At 39.5% G+C, this 19,997-nt stretch overlaps 1 protein-coding gene across 5 annotated transcripts in view; it reads right to left on the reverse strand.

The window, feature by feature from the left end:
* The window catches only part of GALNT8 (polypeptide N-acetylgalactosaminyltransferase 8), a 134,486-nt gene extending 114,870 nt beyond the window's left edge, over positions 1-19,616 (reverse strand). For 2 of the 5 annotated variants that reach the window (XM_049102349.1, XM_049102348.1), the window contains exons 1-2: positions 19,082-19,505; positions 11,613-11,910 (exon numbers count right to left, since the gene is read on the reverse strand). In XM_049102349.1, coding sequence (XP_048958306.1) covers positions 11,613-11,910; positions 19,082-19,289 — 506 coding nt within the window. In that variant the 5' untranslated portion in view covers positions 19,290-19,505. Of the gene's footprint in view, positions 1-11,612; positions 11,911-19,081 lie in introns of all 5 variants that reach the window. The other 3 variants (XM_049102350.1, XM_049102351.1, XM_025461902.3) reach the window with 3 other exon arrangements.
* Between the last annotated feature and the right edge of the window lie 381 nt (positions 19,617-19,997).

A 19,997-nucleotide genomic window follows, 5' to 3' on the forward strand; every position in this document is an offset into this window, starting at 1 on the left:
TAAATGCAGAGATACACACTCAGACACATCATAGTCAAAATGCTGAAAGCCAAAGATAAAAAGAAAATCTTGAAAGAAGTCAAAGAAAAATAACTCACCCCATACAAAGAAACCCCAGTGATATTAACAGTTTCCATCTCATCAGAAACAATAGAGCCAGAAGTCAATGGGATGATGTATTCAAAGTGCAGAAAGAAAAAAAATTAACCAAGCATTTTTTATATTTTTCAAATACAAAGTCAAATAGAGGAGCACCTGGGTGGCTTATTGTTAAGCGTCTCCCTTCAACTCAGGTCATGAACCTCAATTTGGGGTTCCAGCTCAGAGGGAAGTCTGCTTCTCCCTCTCCCTTTCCCCTCGCTTGTGTTCTCTCTCTCTCTCTCTCTCATACACCGTCTCTCTCAAATAAATAAGTAAAATAAAAAAAAAAGAAAGAAAGAAGAAAGAAAGAAAGAAAGAAAAAGAAAGAAAGAAAGAAAGAAAGAAAGAAAGAAAGAAAGAAAGAAAGAAAGAAAGAAAGAAAGAAAGAAAGAAAGAAATTAAGACATTGGGAAATAGGGGAGGAGCAAGATGGCGGAAGAGTAGGGTCTCCAAATCACCTGTCTCCACCAAATTACCTAGAAAACCTTCCAATCATCCTGAAAATCTATGAATTCGGCCTGAGAATTAAAGAGAGAACACCTGGAATGCAACAGTGAGAAGAGTTCGCGCTTCTATCAAGGTAGGAAGACGGGGAAAAAGAAGTAAAGAAACAAAGGCCTCCAAGGGGGAGTGGCCCCGCGAGGAGCCGGGCTGAGGCCGGGGCGAGTGTCCCCAGGACAGGAGAGCCCCGTCCCGGAGGAGCAGGAGCTGCACCGACCTTCCCGGGGGAAAGGGGCTCGCAGGGAGGTGGAGCAGGACCCAGGAGGGCGGGGATGCCCTCGGGCTCCCTGGGACACTAACAGACACCTGCGCCCCGGGACAGTGCGCGGAGCTCCCTAAGGGCTGCAGCGCGCACGGCGGGGCCCGGCGGGACCCGGAGCAGCTCGAGGGGCTCGGGCAGAGGAAGAGGCTCCATGCAGAGGGGGCTGCGCGGTTCCAGGAGCAGCTCGGAGGGGCTCGGGCAGAGGAAGAGGCTCCGTGCAGAGGGGGCTGCGCGGTTCCAGGAGCAGCTCGGAGGGGCTCGGGCGGCAGCTCCGCGGAGGGGGTTGCGCGGCCCGGGAGCGCTCATCCAACAGCGCAGGCTCCGGAGCACAGGGCGCCGGGACACAGCCCAGGATCCCGCCTCCCCCGGGACAGGCAGAGGCCGGGAGGGCCCAGGACAGCAAGGACGCTCCTGCCCCAGCTGAGCAGATCAGCGGCCCCGCCCCGGAGCCTCCAGGCCCTGCAGACGGAGTTCCTGGAGCTGAATCCAGGTTTCCAGAGCTGCCCCGCCACTGGGGCTGTTCCTCCTGCGGCCTCACGGGGTAAACAACCCCCACTGAGCCCTGCACCAGGCAGGGGCACAGCAGCTCCCCAAGTGCTAACACCTGAAAATCAGCACAACAGGCCCCTCCCCCAGAAGACCAGCTAGACGGACAACTTCCAGGAGAAGCCAAGGGACTTAAAGTACACAGAATCAGAAGATACTCCCCGGTGGTTCTTTTTGTTTTGTTTTGTTTTGTTTTGTTTTGCTTTTTGATTTGTTTCCTTCCCCCACCCCCTTTTTTTTCTCCTTTCTTTCTCTTTTTCTTCTTTTTTTTCTTCCCCTTTTTTTTCTCTTTCTCTTTTCTTTCCTTCTTTCTCTCCTCTCTTTTTCTCTTTTTCCCAATACAACTTGCTTTTGGCCACTCTGCACTAAGCAAAATGACTAGAAGGAAAACCTCACCTCAAAAGAAAGAATCAGAAACAGTCCTCTCTCCCACAGAGTTACAAAATCTGGATTACAATTCGATGTCAGAAAGCCAATTCAGAAGCACTATTATACAGCTACTGGTGGCTCTAGAAAAAAGTATAAAGGACTCAAGAGACTTCATGACTGCAGAATTTAGAGCTAACCAGTCAGAAATTAAAAATCAATTGAATGAGATGCAATCCAAACTAGAAGTCCTAACGACGAGGGTTAACGAGGTGGAAGAACGAGTGAGTGACATAGAAGACAAGTTGATAGCAAAGAGGGAAACTGAGGAAAAAAGAGACAAACAATTAAAAGACCATGAGGATAGATTAAGGGAAATAAACGACAGCCTGAGAAAGAAAAACCTACGTTTAATTGGGGTTCCCGAGGGCGCCGAAAGGGACAGAGGGCCAGAATATGTATTTGAACAAATTCTAGCTGAAAACTTTCCTAATCTGGGAAGGGAAACAGGCATTCAGATCCAGGAAATAGAGAGATCCCCCCCTAAAATCAATAAAAACCGTTCAACACCTCGACATTTAATAGTGAAGCTTGCAAATTCCAAAGATAAAGAGAAGATCCTTAAAGCAGCAAGAGACAAGAAATCCCTGACTTTTATGGGGAGGAGTATTAGGGTAACAGCAGACCTCTCCACAGAGACCTGGCAGGCCAGAAAGGGCTGGCAGGATATATTCAGGGTCCTAAATGAGAAGAACATGCAACCAAGAATACTTTATCCAGCAAGGCTCTCATTCAAAATGGAAGGAGAGATAAAGAGCTTCCAAGACAGGCAGCAACTAAAAGAATATGTGACCTCCAAACCAGCTCTGCAAGAAATTTTAAGGGGGACTCTTAAAATTCCCCTTTAAGAAGAAGTTCAGTGGAACAGTCCACAAAAACAAGGACTGAATAGATATCATGATGACACTAAACTCATATCTCTCAATAGTAACTCTGAATGTGAACGGGCTTAATGACCCCATCAAAAGGCGCAGGGTTTCAGACTGGATAAAAAAGCAGGACCCATCTATTTGCTGTCTACAAGAGACTCATTTTAGACAGAAGGACACCTACAGCCTGAAAATAAAAGGTTGGAGAACCATTTACCATTCGAATGGTCCTCAAAAGAAAGCAGGGGTAGCCATCCTTATATCAGATAAACTAAAATTTACCCCAAAGACTGTAGTGAGAGATGAAGAGGGACACTATATCATACTTAAAGGATCTATTCAACAAGAGGACTTAACAATCCTCAATATATATGCTCCGAATGTGGGAGCTGCCAAATATATAAATCAATTATTAACCAAAGTGAAGAATAACTTAGATAATAATACACTTATACTTGGTGACTTCAGTCTAGCTCTTTCTATACTTGATAGGTCTTCTAAGCACAACATCCCCAAAGAAACGAGAGCTTTAAATGATACACTGGACCAGATGGATTTCACAGATATCTACAGAACTTTACATCCAAACTCAACTGAATACACATTCTTCTCAAGCGCACATGGAACTTTCTCCAGAATAGACCACATATTGGGTCACAAATCGGGTCTGAACCGATACCAAAAGATTGGGATTGTCCCCTGCATATTCTCAGACCATAATGCCTCGAAATTAGAACTAAATCACAACAAGAAGTTTGGAAGGACCTCAAACACGTGGAGGTTAAGGACCATCCTGCTAAAAGATAAAAGGGTCAACCAGGAAATTAAGGAAAAATTAAAAAGATTCATGGAAACTAATGAGAATGAAGATACAACCGTTCAAAATCTTTGGGATGCAGCAAAAGCAGTCCTAAGGGGGAAATACATCGCAATACAAGCATCCATTCAAAAACTGGAAAGAACTCAAATACAAAAGCTAACCTTACACATAAAGGAGCTAGAGAAAAAACAGCAAATAGATCCTACACCCAAGAGAAGAAGGGAGTTAATAAAGATTCGAGCAGAACTCAACGAAATCGAGACCAGAAGAACTGTGGAACAGATCAACAAAACCAGGAGTTGGTTCTTTGAAAGAATTAACAAGATAGATAAACCATTAGCCAGCCTTATTAAAAAGAAGAGAGAGAAGACTCAAATTAATAAAATCATGAATGAGAAAGGAGAGATCACTACCAACACCAAGGAAATACAAACGATTTTAAAAACATATTATGAACAGCTATACGCCAATAAATTAGGCAATCTAGAAGAAATGGACGCATTCCTGGAAAGCCACAAACTACCAAAACTGGAACAGGAAGAAATAGAAAACCTGAACAGGCCAATAACCAGGGAGGAAATTGAAGCAGTCATCAAAAACCTCCCAAGACACAAAAGTCCAGGGCCAGATGGCTTCCCAGGGGAATTTTATCAAACGTTTAAAGAAGAAACCATACCTATTCTCCTAAAGCTGTTTGGAAAGATAGAAAGAGATGGAGTACTTCCAAATTCGTTCTATGAGGCCAGCATCACCTTAATTCCAAAACCAGACAAAGACCCCACCAAAAAGGAGAATTACAGACCAATATCCCTGATGAACATGGATGCAAAAATTCTCAACAAGATACTGGCCAATAGGATCCAACAATACATTAAAAAAATTATTCACCATGACCAAGTAGGATTTATCCCTGGGACACAAGGCTGGTTCAACACCCGTAAAACAATCAATGTGATTCATCATATCAGCAAGAGAAAAACCAAGAACCATATGATCCTCTCATTGGATGCAGAGAAAGCATTTGACAAAATACAGCATCCATTCCTGATCAAAACTCTTCAGAGTGTAGGAATAGAGGGAACATTCCTCGACATCTTAAAAGCCATCTATGAAAAGCCCACAGCAATTATCATTCTCAATGGGGAAGCACTGGGAGCCTTTCCCCTAAGATCAGGAACAAGACAGGGATGTCCACTCTCACCACTGCTATTCAACATAGTACTGGAAGTCCTAGCCTCAGCAATCAGACAACAAAAAGACATTAAAGGCATTCAAATTGGCAAAGAAGAAGTCAAACTCTCCCTCTTCGCCGATGACATGATACTCTACATAGAAAACCCAAAAGCCTCCACCCCAAGATTGCTAGAACTCATACAGCAATTCGGTAGCATGGCAGGATACAAAATCAATGCCCAGAAATCAATGGCATTTCTATACAGTAACAATGAGACTGAAGAAAGAGAAATTAAGGAGTCAATCCCATTTACAATTGCACCCAAAAACATAAGATACCTAGGAATAAACCTAACCAAAGATGTAAAGGATCTATACCCTCAAAACTATAGAACGCTTCTGAAAGAAATTGAGGAAGACACAAAGAGATGGAAAAATATTCCATGCTCATGGATTGGCAGAATTAATATTGTGAAAATGTCAATGTTACCCAGGGCAATATACACGTTTAATGCAATCCCGATCAAAATACCATGGACTTTCTTCAGAGAGTTAGAACAAATTATTTTAAGATTTGTGTGGAATCAGAAAAGACCCCGAATAGCCAGGGGAATTTTAAAAAAGAAAACCATATCTGGGGGCATCACAATGCCAGATTTCAGGTTGTACTACAAAGCTGTGGTCATCAAGACAGTGTGGTACTGGCACAAAAACAGACACATAGATCAGTGAAACAGAATAGAGAATCCAGAAGTGGACCCTGAACTTTATGGGCAACTAATATTCGATAAAGGAGGAAAGACTATCCATTGGAAGAAAGACAGTCTCTTCAACAAATGGTGCTGGGAAAATTGGACATCCACATGCAGAAGAATGAAACTAGACCACTCTCTTTCACCATACACAAAGATAAACTCAAAATGGATGAAAGATCTAAATGTGAGACAAGATTCCATCAAAATCCTACAGAAGAACACAGGCAACACCCTTTTTGAACTCGGCCATAGTAACTTCTTGCAAGATACATCCACAAAGGCAAAAGAAACAAAAGCAAAAATGAACTATTGGGACTTCATCAAGATAAGAAGCTTTTGCACAGCAAAGGATACAGTCAACAAAACTCAAAGACAACCTACAGAATGGGAGAAGATATTTGCAAAGGACATATCAGATAAAGGGCTAGTTTCCAAGATCTATAAAGAACTTATTAAACTCAACACCAAAGAAACAAACAATCCAATCATGAAATGGGCAAAAGACATGAACAGAAATCTCACAGAGGAAGACATAGACATGGCCAACATGCACCTGAGAAAATGCTCTGCATCACTTGTCATCAGGGAAATACAAATCAAAACCACAATGAGATACCACCTCACACCAGTGAGAATGGGGAAAATTAACAAGGCAGGAAACAACAAATGTTGGAGAGGATGTGGAGAAAAGGGAACCCTCATACACTGTTGGTGGGAATGTGAACTGGTGCAGCCACTCTGGAAAACTGTGTGGAGGTTCCTCAAAGAGTTAAAAATATACCTGTCCTACGACCCAGCAATTGCATTGTTGGGGATTTACCCCAAAGATACAAATGCAATGAAACGCCGGGACACCTGCACCCCGATGTTTATAGCAGCAATGGCCACGATAGCCAAACTGTGGAAGGAGCCTCGGTGTCCAACGAAAGATGAATGGATAAAGAAGATGTGGTTTATGTATACAATGGAATATTACTCAGCTATTAGAAATGACAAATACCCACCATTTGCTTCAACGTGGATGGAACTGGAGGGTATTATGCTGAGTGAAGTAAGCCAGTCGGAGAAGGACAAACATTATATGTTCTCATTCATTTGGGGAATATAAATAATAGTGAAAGGGAATATAAGGGAAGGGGGAAGAAATGTGTGGGAAATATCAGAAAGGGAGACAGAACGTAAAGACTGCTAACTCTGGGAAACGAACTAAGGGTGGTAGAAGGGGAGGGGGGTGGGGGGTGGGAGTGAATGGGTGACGGGCACTGGGGGTTATTCTGTATGTTAGTAAATTGAACACCAATAAAAAATAAATTAAAAAAAAATTTTAAAAAAAAGACATTGGGAAATAGACAAGCACTAAGAGAATTCATTGGTAGCAAACCCATCTTGCAAGAAATACTAAGTTCCTGAGCCTGAAAACAAGCAATCCCAGACAGTAGTAACTCAGCACACATACACACACACACACACGCGCACGCGCGCAAGCGGACAAAGAGCATCAGAAAAGGTAATTGCATAGTTATAAAAGACAGTATAAATGTCTATTTATTCTCTTAACTGATTTTAAAAGTAATTATATTTTTTAAAAATGTATCTAACTGTTGGGCCTATAAGATATAGTAATTTAATATACTTGACAATAACAACACAAAAGAGGTGGATGGGAGCAAAGCTGCATTGAAGTAAGAGAATGACACCAGATGGTAAATTGAATCCACAGGAACAAGCGTAGAGAATCAGACATGGCAACTAAGAAGATAAATATAACAAACTTCATAAATTCATACTTCCTCTCCTTTTTCTCATTTTAATAGACATAAAATTATATAAAGTGATAATAACAGTATATTTTTGACTTTGTACCATACTTATATGTAATGTGATAACAATAATAGCAAGAAAGGAGGAAGATGGAATAAAGCTATATATGACTAACTTTCCTATATATCATTGGAATAAGTCTAAGTAGATTCTGATAAGATGTACACAATATGCCCTAGAACAGTCATTAAGAAAATAACTATAAAATATACTGAAAACAATTAAAATGATAGTATTATTACATTGGAAAATATTCACTTAACACAAGAAACAAGCAGTAAAGGATTAAAGGAAAAAGATATGAGACATTAGAAAGCAAAGATAGATTGGCAGACATAAATCCAACTATATCAATAAAAATATTAAATTTAAATGAATTAAACCATCCAATCAAAAGGTATGAATGTCAGATTGTATTTTTTAAATCCAGCTATATCTTCAGGAAATACATTTTAGATAAAAAGACAAAAATAGATTGAAAGTAAAAGATATGCAAATAGCAACCATATGAAAGTTAGAGTGGTTATACTGATATCAGACAAAATACATGTTAAAATAAAAATCTTAGTAGTGATAAAGCAGAGATTTATAACAATAAGAAGATCAATTCATCAAGAAGATAAGACAATTGTAAAGATATACATATAGCAACAGAGTCCCAAAGCACATGAAATAAAAACTGACAGAATTGAAGGAAGTAATAAGCAATTGAACAATAATCCCTAGAGATGTAAATATCCCACTTTCAATAATAGATACAATGAGGCAGAAGATAAACAAGGAAGGATTAGGCAGAAAATTAAATGACACTACAAACCAACTAGGATTGAGAGAACATTCTACCCAATAACAGTCTAAGACTTTCAACTACACATACAACATTCTTCAGAAGAAACCATTTGCTAGCATACAAAATAAGCCTTAATATATTTTAAAGATTAAATTAATACAAACTATAAATCTCTGATCACAATGGAGTGACATTAGAGATAAAAACAGATAAAAAGGAAAATTCACAAATATGTGGAAATTAAACAATACATTCCTAAGTAGCTATTGGGCTAAAAAAATTATAAGAGAAATTAGAAAATACATTGAGATGACAGAAAAAACAAAGTACAATATACCAATACTTATGGTAAAGCTAAAGAAGAGCTAGGAAAGAAATTCATAAGCTGTCAATAAGTATAGTTTTTAAAAAGGAAAGATCTCAAATCCAATAATCTAGCTTTCCACTTTAAGAAAATAGAAAGCACAAACTAAATCCCAAGCAAGGAGAAGGAAGGAAAAAATAAAGTTGAGAGTAGAAATACATCAAATACAGAATAGATGTAACTGTAGACAGTTGGTGAAAATTTCATTCTCTGAATACATCAACAAAATTTACAAATGTTTAGCTCAACTGACCAAGAAAATGATAAACAATATTCAAATTACTAAAATTAAGAATTAAAGTATGACATCCCTATTAACTTTCCAGAAATACAAGATTGTAAGGGAATACTATAAACAATCTTCCCACAAATTAGAAAATTTAGAGGAGATGGACAAATTCCCAAAAATACACAAATAATCAAAAGTGACTCAAGAATAAATAGAAATCTATTGTGGATAGTGCTGCTATAAATATTGGGGTGCATGGGGCTCTTTGGATCATTATTTTGTAACTTTTGGATAAAAACCTAATACTGCAATTGCTAGGTCATAGGGTAATTCTATTTTTAACTTCTATTCTCAAACCCAAAACTTTGTGGGTTTTGTTTTGCTTTATTTTATTTTTTTATTTTTTTGCTTTCAACAGTCTTCCATATTTTTTTTTGTATATTTTTTTTTATTGGAGTTCAATTTGCCAACATATAGTATAACACCCAGTGCTCATCCTGTCAAGTCCCCCCCTCAGTGTTTTGGGATTTTTTTGTTTGTTTGTTTACAATTTTATTTATTTATTCATGACACACACACACACACACACACACACAGGTAGAGACACAGGCAGAAGGAGAAGCAGGCTCCACACGGGGAGTCCGATGTGGGACTCAATCCTGGGACTCCTGGATCACGCCCTAGGCTAAAGGCAGGCACTAAACTGCTGAGCTACCCAGGGATCCCCAAACCCAAAACAATGTTGAAAGAAATTGAAGAAAACCAAAAAATGCAAATACTTTCTATGTTCATGGATTGAAAGACTTAACAGCTAATATGACTGATCTACAGATTCAATCCAGTCTCTTTCAAAATCCTGCTAGTTTGTTTGCAGAAACTGACTGGTTAATCCTAAAATTCATATGGAAATTCAAAGTCCCAGAATAGCTAAAACAATCTTGAATAAGAAGAAAATCAGAAGACTCATACTTCTTGATTTAAAAACTTACTACAAAAGCTACAGTTGTCAAGTCAGTAAATTACCAGCATAAGGAATAGAGCTATAAATCAATGAAATAGGATTGATATCTAGAAATAAATTCTTACATTTATGACCAAGTGATTTTGACAAGGGTGCCAAGATAATCTAATGTGGAAAAAGCAGTCTCTTCAACAAAGGGTGCTAGGACAGTTGGATAGTCACATGCAAAAAAAAAAAAAAAAAAGGGATCCTATATCACACCATGTCCAAAAATTATTTTTAAATGGATCAAAGACCTAAATATAAGATTAACACTATAAAACTCTGAGGAATAAAAGGCATAAATTTCCATGACTTTGCATAAGGCATTAGTCTCTTAGATATGACAACCAATGCACAACCAAAGAAAAAATTAGATAAATTGGGCATAATCAAATTAATAACCTTTGTGTAACTAAGAAAACCATGAAGAAAGTGAAAAGACAATTCACAAGGGAGAAAACATTTATAAATCATATGTCTGATTGGAATTTGTATCTAGAATATATAAAGAGCCCTTGTAGCTCAGTAAGAAAAAGATAAACTAATTTTTAAAAGGAGAAAGTGTCTGAATAGACATTTCTCCAAAGAAGATGTACAAATAGTAATTATGCACATGAAAAAATGTTCAGCATCATTAAACATCAAGAAAATTCAAATGAAGACCACAATGATATACTGCCTCACATCACTAGAAGGTCTATGATCAAAAGACAAATAATAACAAATGTTGGTGAGGATGTAGAAAAAACAGGACTCTCATCTACTGCCTGAGAGAATGTACAATGATGCAGTCACTTTGGAAAACAGTCTGGCAGTTTTTTAGATGTTAAATATAGAGTTATCACATAACCCAGAAATTATACTTCTAGAGTTAAACCAAGAAAACTGAAGACATATGTCCACACAAAAACTTATGCATGAATGTTCATAGCAGTATTATTCCTAATAGTCAAAAAGTAGAAATAATCCAAATGTCCACTAACTGGTGAATAGATAAACAAAATGTGTACTTGTACAAAGGAATATTATTTGACAGTAATAGGAGTGAAGTATTGATACATACTATAACATGAATGTAACTCGAAAACATTATTCCAAGTGAAAAAAGCCAGTCATGAAAGACTCATACATAAATATTATTCCATTTATATGAAATGTAGAGAATAGGTAAAAATCCATAAGGACAGAAAGTAGATTTGGTTGCCTAGGGATGAGCAATTACGGGTAAACTGGGAGGGGTTGTTAATGGGTAGAGGATTTTTTTTCAAAGTAATGAAAATGTTTTAAAATTGATTATGGTGATGGTGTACCACTCTGTAAATATACTAAAAACCATTACATTGCACACTTTAAGGAATTGTGTATGAATTATATTTCAACAAAACTGTTATTTTTAAAACTTCTGAAGGACGGTGGGAAAAGCAAAGAAAGAATAAGCAATGGGAAGAAGAAACTGATGGAGAAAGAAAGAAAAGGCTCTTTAAATTAGAGTTAATAGCAAAGAGGAATTCACACACAGAATTTGAGGAAAACACCAGGGGAGGAAGTAGAGCTATTAATACGTTCAATGTAACTTGCCCAAGTCTTTCCTCAGTCCCCTCATCTGTACAATTATGAATTAGACTCATCATCAGAATCCTCAAGGATCTGTTTCCCCAAGATCTCAGCCCATCTCCAAGGGGCTGTAAACATTTGGACCAGTCAGTTGCCCTCTCTATACTGCCATTACAAAGAGGATTAAAAACAAGAACTCTGCTCAAACAGCCTGCCAGAACTTTCTAATACTCCAAACTTCTTCCCCATCGATTCTCCACTCCTCAAACCTCTTTCAACCCTTGACTTTCACTTCTTCCAAAGCTCATCCTCCAATTAAACCTAAGTCCCTTGGCAACCCAAACATGGTCCTTCCTACCTGGAATCTCGCGTGTCTGGGATGGTGCGATTGAGTGGTAACTGGTTACTGAGGTAAACATTGTAGCCAAACTCCTGGAAAAGATCCTCAGCCTTTTTCTGCTGGGCCTCTGAAAGATCCTCACCCCACTGCCTGAAAAGCTGTGAATCTGGAAACAGTATCTCTTTGGGTTTGTGCTCCTTGGTCTCACTTGCTTTGACTTTCAGTGTCTTTTGAACAGGATGTTCTTCATATTTCACCCTCTCCACTGTATTGTCCACATTTTCTTCTTGCTTCATAGCCAATTTCATACTTTCTTCTGCAAATGAAAGGCAGGTAAGAGAATATTTCAGGTAATCCTGGGCATTGTCTTCCATACAAATTTTCTTTTTTTTTCCTAATAAATTTATTTTTTATTGGTGTTCAATTTACCAACATACAGAATAACACCCAGTGCTCATCCCGTCAAGTGCCCCCCTCAGTGCCCGTCACCCATTCACCACCACCCCCCGCCCTCTGCCCCTTCCACCACCCCTAGTTCGTACAAATTTTCTTAAAATGTTTTACTCTCCAAATTCTGAAATATGCAATCTCTTGTCCCAGGGGATGAAGTATATCAAGGGAATTTGTCAGAGCTATGCAAGGCTGTCCTGGCCAGGTGTGCACTAGAAAACATCTATCCTAAACCTTTAACAGAGTTTATCCATCCTGAGTCCCACACCTTTAAGTCTTCTCTAGGAGCCGTGTCCTGAGAAACAGATTGATGATGAGCCAACATTTTTCAGAATAAGCCCAAGAAACACTTACATCAGAATTGTCTGCAATGATCATTTTAAAATGCAGAAGGGGAGGTGGATGGGTGACAGGCATTAAGAAGGGCACATGATGAGATGAGCACTGGGTATTATACTGTATATTGGCAAATTGAATTTAAATTTAAAAAAATTTTAATGTGGGCATTCAGACTTAACTTCAAATCAACTAAATCAGAATCATAGAGCCAGGTAGAGATAGGGAAAAGAGAAATTTCAGAATCTGCATTTTTAACAAAACCAAGGAATAATTCTTTTGTACAATGAAATTTGTGAAACATCATACTACAATATCAGTGGCTAACAAATTGAGATCTATTCCAACCTCTACCATTATCCACCATTCCCTTCATTTATATATTAGATCTGCCAAGAATTTTTAAACTGGAAATGTCCTTATCCCACATTTTCCAACCTGCTTAATCATAAGAATGTCTTCAAAAGTTAGTTAAAAATACAAAATCCCAGATCTCCCCCAGAGATTCTGATTCAGTAGGTCTGGAGTGGAGCCTGGGAATATGAATTTTTAACAATTGCTCCAGATAAATCTAATGGTGACGTTAATTTAAGAGACACCGTTTAAAAAAAAAAGAAGACAGAAAAAAAAAAAAAGAAGAAGAAGAACAGTGACAGACACAGGCAGAGGACACTTTTATACAGATGAGGGCTTCTAGTGTCCATAACATCAGAGTACTTTTCTATTCATTATTTATGTCACCTTTACAACAATCCTGTAAGATTTCTGTTTGGGGAGTCACAGTCTGTACCTCAAGCTCAATTCTATGGACTCCACAGAGAAAGAAAAAAAGTAGACTATTTAATGTAAGTGCTTCTACCTGCCAGTCCACTCAAAGACCCAATGCCCCTAAATTAATGATGAAGATATAATTAACCCATCTAATTTGGATACTTTTCAGAGTGCTATTAATAGCTATGCAACAAGTATCACCAGGAGAACAGCAGGACCTTTCTAGGCAAATCAAGATTTACCATCACCCCGCCCAAAGGAAGCAGGAGAATCTTGTATCTCACAAAGAGCCAGCTGGCTCTGCTACCACCATTTTTCTCTCAATGAATACTCTCTGCATCATGGAATTACAAATGGGATCCAACAAGCTCATCCCGCCTGTCTCCCAAATATTACCTTGTTCATCATCCTCTATCCCCTCTTGTCCTTGGTGATCCCGTCTATCCCGAGGGCTTTGTCTTTTACCTCAAGGCCGCTATCATCCCTGACACACAATCTGTAGTGCTAGAGTCAGACTGCCTGAATTGGAAAGTCACCTCTGCCACCAAGCAATTGCATGGCCTAAGGAGAGCATCTTAACCTCTCTGTTTCTGCAACTGTAGAATGGGGATAATCACAGCTGCATTTACTGCATAGATTTTGATAATTAAATGAGTTTGTGCACATAAAGCAGTTAAAACTGTACTTGTCACTTAATACTCAATGTTGGTCATCATCATCATCATCACTTTCACCTCAAATATCTATTGGAGATGTCTATCATTTTCATTTTACTGTTTCCCAAGTTCCCTAGGTTCCTTAACAACTGAACTCATCACCTTTCCCACAAATCTCCTGAGACTACTTCTCTATTTTTACAAATATTACCAACCATTGTGCTCCCACCTACCCAATTCCCAAAACTCAGGTCTCCTTTGACTATTTCCTCATCTCCATTCAGTTGCCTGTGTGTGTAGAGCATGCCTCCTCACGGTAAGATTCATCCTTTTCTTTTCATTCCACTCCTGTCCAATTCCCTATTGGCTCATCTAGACTATCAATTCACCAAAGACTTATTGAGCATCTCCTCTGTCTAGTTAAGGAGAGTGGCAAAAAGACAGGCTGATCCTACCCAACAATTTACCACATAGATGTTAAAAGTCCAGGCTCCTGAGCCAGGGGCAGCCCTACCCCTTCCTATCTGTGTGATCTTGGCCAGGGGATTTCTCTTCTTGGTGTATTAGATTTATCAAGTACCTTACAGGATTTCTCTGATAACTAAGTGGATTAATACATATCAAGTGCTAAGGACAGAGCCTGGCACACAATAAAATTTGGCTATCATTCTATTTTCTCTACTTCCTTTTCTAGGGGAGGAGTGGGGAGAAGTGAGAAAGGGGATTCGGAAAAATGAGAAACTTTTTAAATTGCTATCATAAGAAATGGAAGTAAAACCTGATTTGTGAGACATAGAGGCACCATGGTGCCAAAGAGGGCCAGCTGGGGCAAGTGACCATGAATTTGTAGTGGCTCAGTTATGAGAAATCTTTTAGCAGTACCAAGCATTTGGGCAAAGGTACAGAGAAAGTGGACAATTGATTTTGCAGAGTGTTAGGGGTTCTTAGGAGGGCACAATGGAACAAGTGTGCAATGGAGTTGTAAATAGTGCAAAGAGCAGAGTTGGAGAAATGGTACTAGAGAGAAAATGGTTATGGAGAAAAATTGGATGGATGTGCTGCAATCATGAGGTTTCAATCAGGAATGGACAGTTTGCCATTTCTGAGATGAACAATCTGAGAGAAGACAAAGTCCAGAATGCAATATAAAAATGTGAGGATGTAGGTAAAAAACTCATTCATCAGGAATGAGTTTGCCATTTCTGAGATGAACAATTCTGAGAGAAGACAAAGTCCAGAATGCAATATAAAAATGTGAGGATGTAGGTAAAAAACTTCACAGGTGGGAAGGGCAAGGTATTGAATGATGACACTGTATCTCCCAGGGGGGATAGCAGGTTTAGAGGCAGAAACAAAGACTGAATCAGAAGCCATTACAAAGTCTGTAATGAGTGAGAAAACTTGTCAGGGAGGTTAACCAGAGAAATGTTAATAGAAGAAAGAGGGCAGCCAGGTTTTCATAATGAGGGCTACTGTAACAGACTTCTGACTCTCCTGAATCAGACCAAACCTAGAGCTGATTAATATTTCCCAAGCCCAACATGGATTATGACACTCCTCAGCACTAAACGCCAAAATGATAATCAAGGCACTCCACCATAAGGACCTACTTAGCTTCCACCAGTCCCCCACTAAACCAGTGGGGCATAAAACTGGACCAAAGGGGGCAGCCCGGGTGGCTCAGCGGTTTAGCTCCACCTTCAGTCCAGGGCGTGATTCTGGAGACCCGGGATCTGAGTCCCGCATCCGGCACTCTGCATGGAGCCTGCTTCTCCCTCTGCCTGCGTCTCTGCCTCTCTCTCTCTCTCTCTCTCTCTCTCTCTCTCTCTCTCTCATAAATAAATCTTAAAAAAACTGGACCAAAGGGAAGGAGAAATAACCAGGAAAGAGCTTAAGGCAAAAAGGGGATGGGCAAAGCAAACTTGGTTGATCTCTTATAAATGCTCATGTGGGTACCAAGTGTATATGCTTTAGTGGAAAATAAAAATGAGAGCAGAATTTTTATACTTTTCCAAATTGAATAGTATTTTTATTCAAACTCTTTTGTACTAAGTATATGAGCGTCATAGGGTGGTCTTGGATTCTCTGTACCTTTGAATTCCCCAAGGTTACTCTTGGGGAATATCTGATTTTTCTCTTTCATCGATGTTGTCAATGGGAAATTGTTTGGACCTAGCTGGTTGTAAGTGCAGAGTCCAGCAGGATGAATACATTGTCACTAGACCATCCTCATGACTTATACTGAAAATTTCCAGAACACAAATGGGGCACACCCAATATTATCTCTGTAGCAGGACTTTAAAGTACCCTTAGGGAGGCTCCAGAAAATTGGTTTAGAGTCATCAACCCCTCCCAAAATTATCATTATGTGTTTGCTTTAGTTCTTGATAGTATTCATAATTTTTGTAGGCATCTTTATTGACTTATGATTTTTGTCAATCTTCTTGGAAGCAATGAGCAACCAGGATTATTGGTAATTGAACAGGCTATCAATTTCAGGAAGTGTTTTAGGAAAGAAGAGCATTCGTGATCTGGAAACAGGGTCCAGAAGACATTCTGAAATTTCAGGTGGTAGGAAGTCCCTAGCACCATATCATTTTAGAATAAATAAAGGGAGAAGCACCAAGAATAACAAGAAAAGAAGGAACTGGGCAGCCTGGGTGGCTCAGTGGTTTAAGGGCCTGCCTTCCGCCCAGGGTGTGATCTTGGAGTCCCAGGATTGAGTCCCACGTCAGAATCCCTGCATGGAGCCTGCTCCTCCCTCTGCCTGTGTCTCTGCCTCTCTCTCTCTCTCTCTCTCTCTCTCTCTGTGTGTGTGTGTGTGTGTGTGTGTGTGTCTATCATGAATAAATAAATAAAATCTTAAAAAAAAAGAAAGAAAAGAAAAGAGAAGAGAAGAAAGAAAAGAAAAGAAAAGAAAAGAAAAGAAAAGAAAAAAGAAAAGAAAAGAAAAGAAGAAAAGAAAAGAAGGAACTGGTCCTTGCGAATAAGGAAGGAGAAGTACACTTGATGGCTCTGGGTGGTTCCCAAGGCACACTGTGTCCCAGCTGAAGGAAAGAGTAGCCAGGCTTCTCTGCTATTATAAGGCCAGAGGAGGCTGAGCCAGTAGAATGAGCCCTAGGGTTGAGTGAGAGAGTTCTGATGTGGTCTGGGTGCTCTGCCCCAGAGTAACAGTGACTGGTTAGGTACACAGGCATTCTCTCATGAAGCTGCTTTAAGCATATTTGCATAGTTAATGTTAATCCACTGGGATGTGCTCAAAGTCAGGGCTTCTGGGTCTGACAATCTTCTCTGTATTTCATCTGCTTTCTTGCCTTGTACCCCTCTTCCCTTCATCCTTGTCTGCCTGTCTTCTGTTTTCTCCTTCCCACAGTCATTTGTTTATTGATTCATCCATTAATCTCCACATGCCAGGTACAGGGAATAGAGTAGTAAGACACTCTATAAAACACTCACTAAACCAGCCCTCCATAAATTTGAAACTTGCCTTCCATAAATTTGTACCACAATAAAATATGATGAATCTAATGAGGGAGGATGTAGATGGTGCTATTGTGTTTTTTCTCTCTCCCCTCATCATGTTTTCCATTTTTCCTCCAGTGTCCATATGAATTCTTCCTTTTGCTTCTCCTGTCTGTTCTTCCATCTATCTCTTGGCCTCACTCTGAACCCTGGCAATGCACAGTTCTCATTATAAAAGGCATTTTATCCCTGACTCCAACTTCCTCATGTGCACACACGCTCATATCTGTGAAGTCACTTTCCTGCTCACATATTCAATACTCTCCTTCAGGGGCACAAACATTAAATCCCTGTCACTTGGGACCAGAGGAAATACAACTGCTTCCCCTCACTGGGGTCAGATTCTGAGACACATAAAATTCAGAAGGATTAGAGTTTCATGGTGAGCCAGAATAAAAAATAAACCCCTGAAAAAAAAATGTTTAAACCCCAGAATTCATCAGAATTCATGGGAAGAGGTTAAAATTTGGTAAACTTTGAGGGAATCCTGTTAAATTGAATAAGTCAGACAGAAAAAGACAAATATTATAAGATCTCATATATATGTGGAATCTAAAAAAAAAAAAAAAAGACATGGTGGGGAATGAGCTCATAGGTACAGAGAACAAATTGGTGATTGTGTGGTTGTAAGGGGCAAGGTATGGGGGTGGGTGAAATGAGTAAAGGGTGTCAAAAGGCACAAACTTCCAGTTATAGGAGTGCCAGGTGGCTCAATAGATTAAGCATCTGCCTGCAGCTCAGGTCATGATACCAGGGTCCTGGGATCTGGGATAGAGTCCCAGATTGGACTCCCTGCTTGGCAGGATGGCTGCTTCTCCCTTTTGGCTCCCCTGCTTGTGCTTTTTCTCTCTTTCTTTCTCTCTCTCTCTCTGTTAAATATATAAATAAAATCTTTTAAAACATCAAATTAAAAATTTAGAAAAACAAACTTATGGTTATTAAATAAGTTATGGGATGCAATGTGCAGCATTGTGACTATAGTTTGTAACTATGTGATGATGCAAATTGACTAGATTTACTATGGTGATCATTTCACAATATATATGGATATTGAACCATTGTGTTGTATACCTGAAACTAATATAATGTTAGATGTCAGTTACACCTCAACTTAAAAACAGAGGTAAAAATGTGATACACATCAGTTTACTACATTTCTGCATATATTTTATAACCATGTGAGATCCGGCAGGTAACCTCTCATCTCCATTTACAGATCCAGAGTCTGCAGCTGATAGAGGTAAGCACTTGCTTATCATGGCCATATTAGGATTCAATCCTAGGTCCTCTAACAAGTCCCCATTAATTCCTGATGGGAGCTCACAGCAACATGGATGAGAGGCCTTTGTCCCAGAAATTGTCACCTCTGTTTAACATCTCCTGCCACACAAAGGCCTAAGGACAGGCTGTACCTAGTTATTCTTGAGCCTCTCAGGGATTTTTATACTGGGGCTCAATCTCCCTGCCCACATGCATGTACGTGTGATCATGTGTATGTACAAATGTATACATACATACACCACTCACAAAGACACATCCTGCTCCCCTCCATTCAACTACTTGCTCTGATTCCCACTAATTCTCACTTACCTCCCATTTGGAGGGATAGAATTCAATGTCAGGTGCTTAATTGAGCAATTGAGAAATAAGAATGTGATCTCTCACTTATTATTTCTTCCATGCCCCTTTTTTTCTAAGTGCCCTAAACACACACACACACACACACCCTCAAACTTAATGTTATAAACTTACTCAGATTCTGCAAGTACACCTCCAAGTGAGAGAGTCTCTCGATCACTGTCCTGTTCCATTCAGACAGAGGCAAATGAAGCTGCTTTTGGAGATCTCCCCAAATCAACTTTTGTAAAGTCCTCTTGGTATAAAATGCCAGGAAGACATTGGTGGCTATAACCAGAGCCAGCGCAATGCAGGGGATTTTGAGAACATTTCTCCTGGGCATTATACTCTGCCTCTGATACTGCCACGTCCTAGGGGCCTGAATGTATCACTGCCCAGGTAAGCTAAGGATCACAATCAGCTGAGCTTTATCTCTGCCGACTGCTGCCTGCTAAGCCAGATATTCTTTGACTAGAAAAGCTGTCACAAGCTGCTTGGCTTCTCCCTGAGCAATGTCAGGTGTGTGGAGTGTGCCAGAGTAGCCACCCAATGACTGGGAGGGCACCTGGGCACACCTTGCACTGTCTTAGAAGTCAGGTTGATGCTTGCTCTTGGAGCTACCTCAGGCTGTGGCGAGGAAGGCTTTTCTCTCTTTGTTTTATTTCATTTTATTTTGGTTTTTAATGTTCTCTCTCTCTGGTGAAATTACTCTCTGAAAGGGAAAAATAATTTTAAAAAATAATCCCCAAAAATGGGAAGCTTCTTTACTATATGCTTTTTTATATAAATATATTTTTTAAAAAGAAAATAAATAAATATATATTTTTATTGAAGTTCAATTTGCCAACATATAGTTTAACACCCAGTGCTCATTCCGTCAAGTGCCCTCCTCAGTGCCCATCACCCAGTCACCCCAACCCCGCCCTCGCCCGCCTATACGCTTTTTGAGAACAAGAATCATATCTCAGATGTCCTTTTACCTAACTTTATGGGATCTTGAACATAGTAGATTTGCAGCAAATGCTACTTCAGCAAACTTGAGGAAAGACTG

The sequence above is a fragment of the Canis lupus genome, chromosome 27, assembly GCF_003254725.2.
Source record: "Canis lupus dingo isolate Sandy chromosome 27, ASM325472v2, whole genome shotgun sequence".
Classification (NCBI taxonomy): domain Eukaryota; kingdom Metazoa; phylum Chordata; class Mammalia; order Carnivora; family Canidae; genus Canis; species Canis lupus.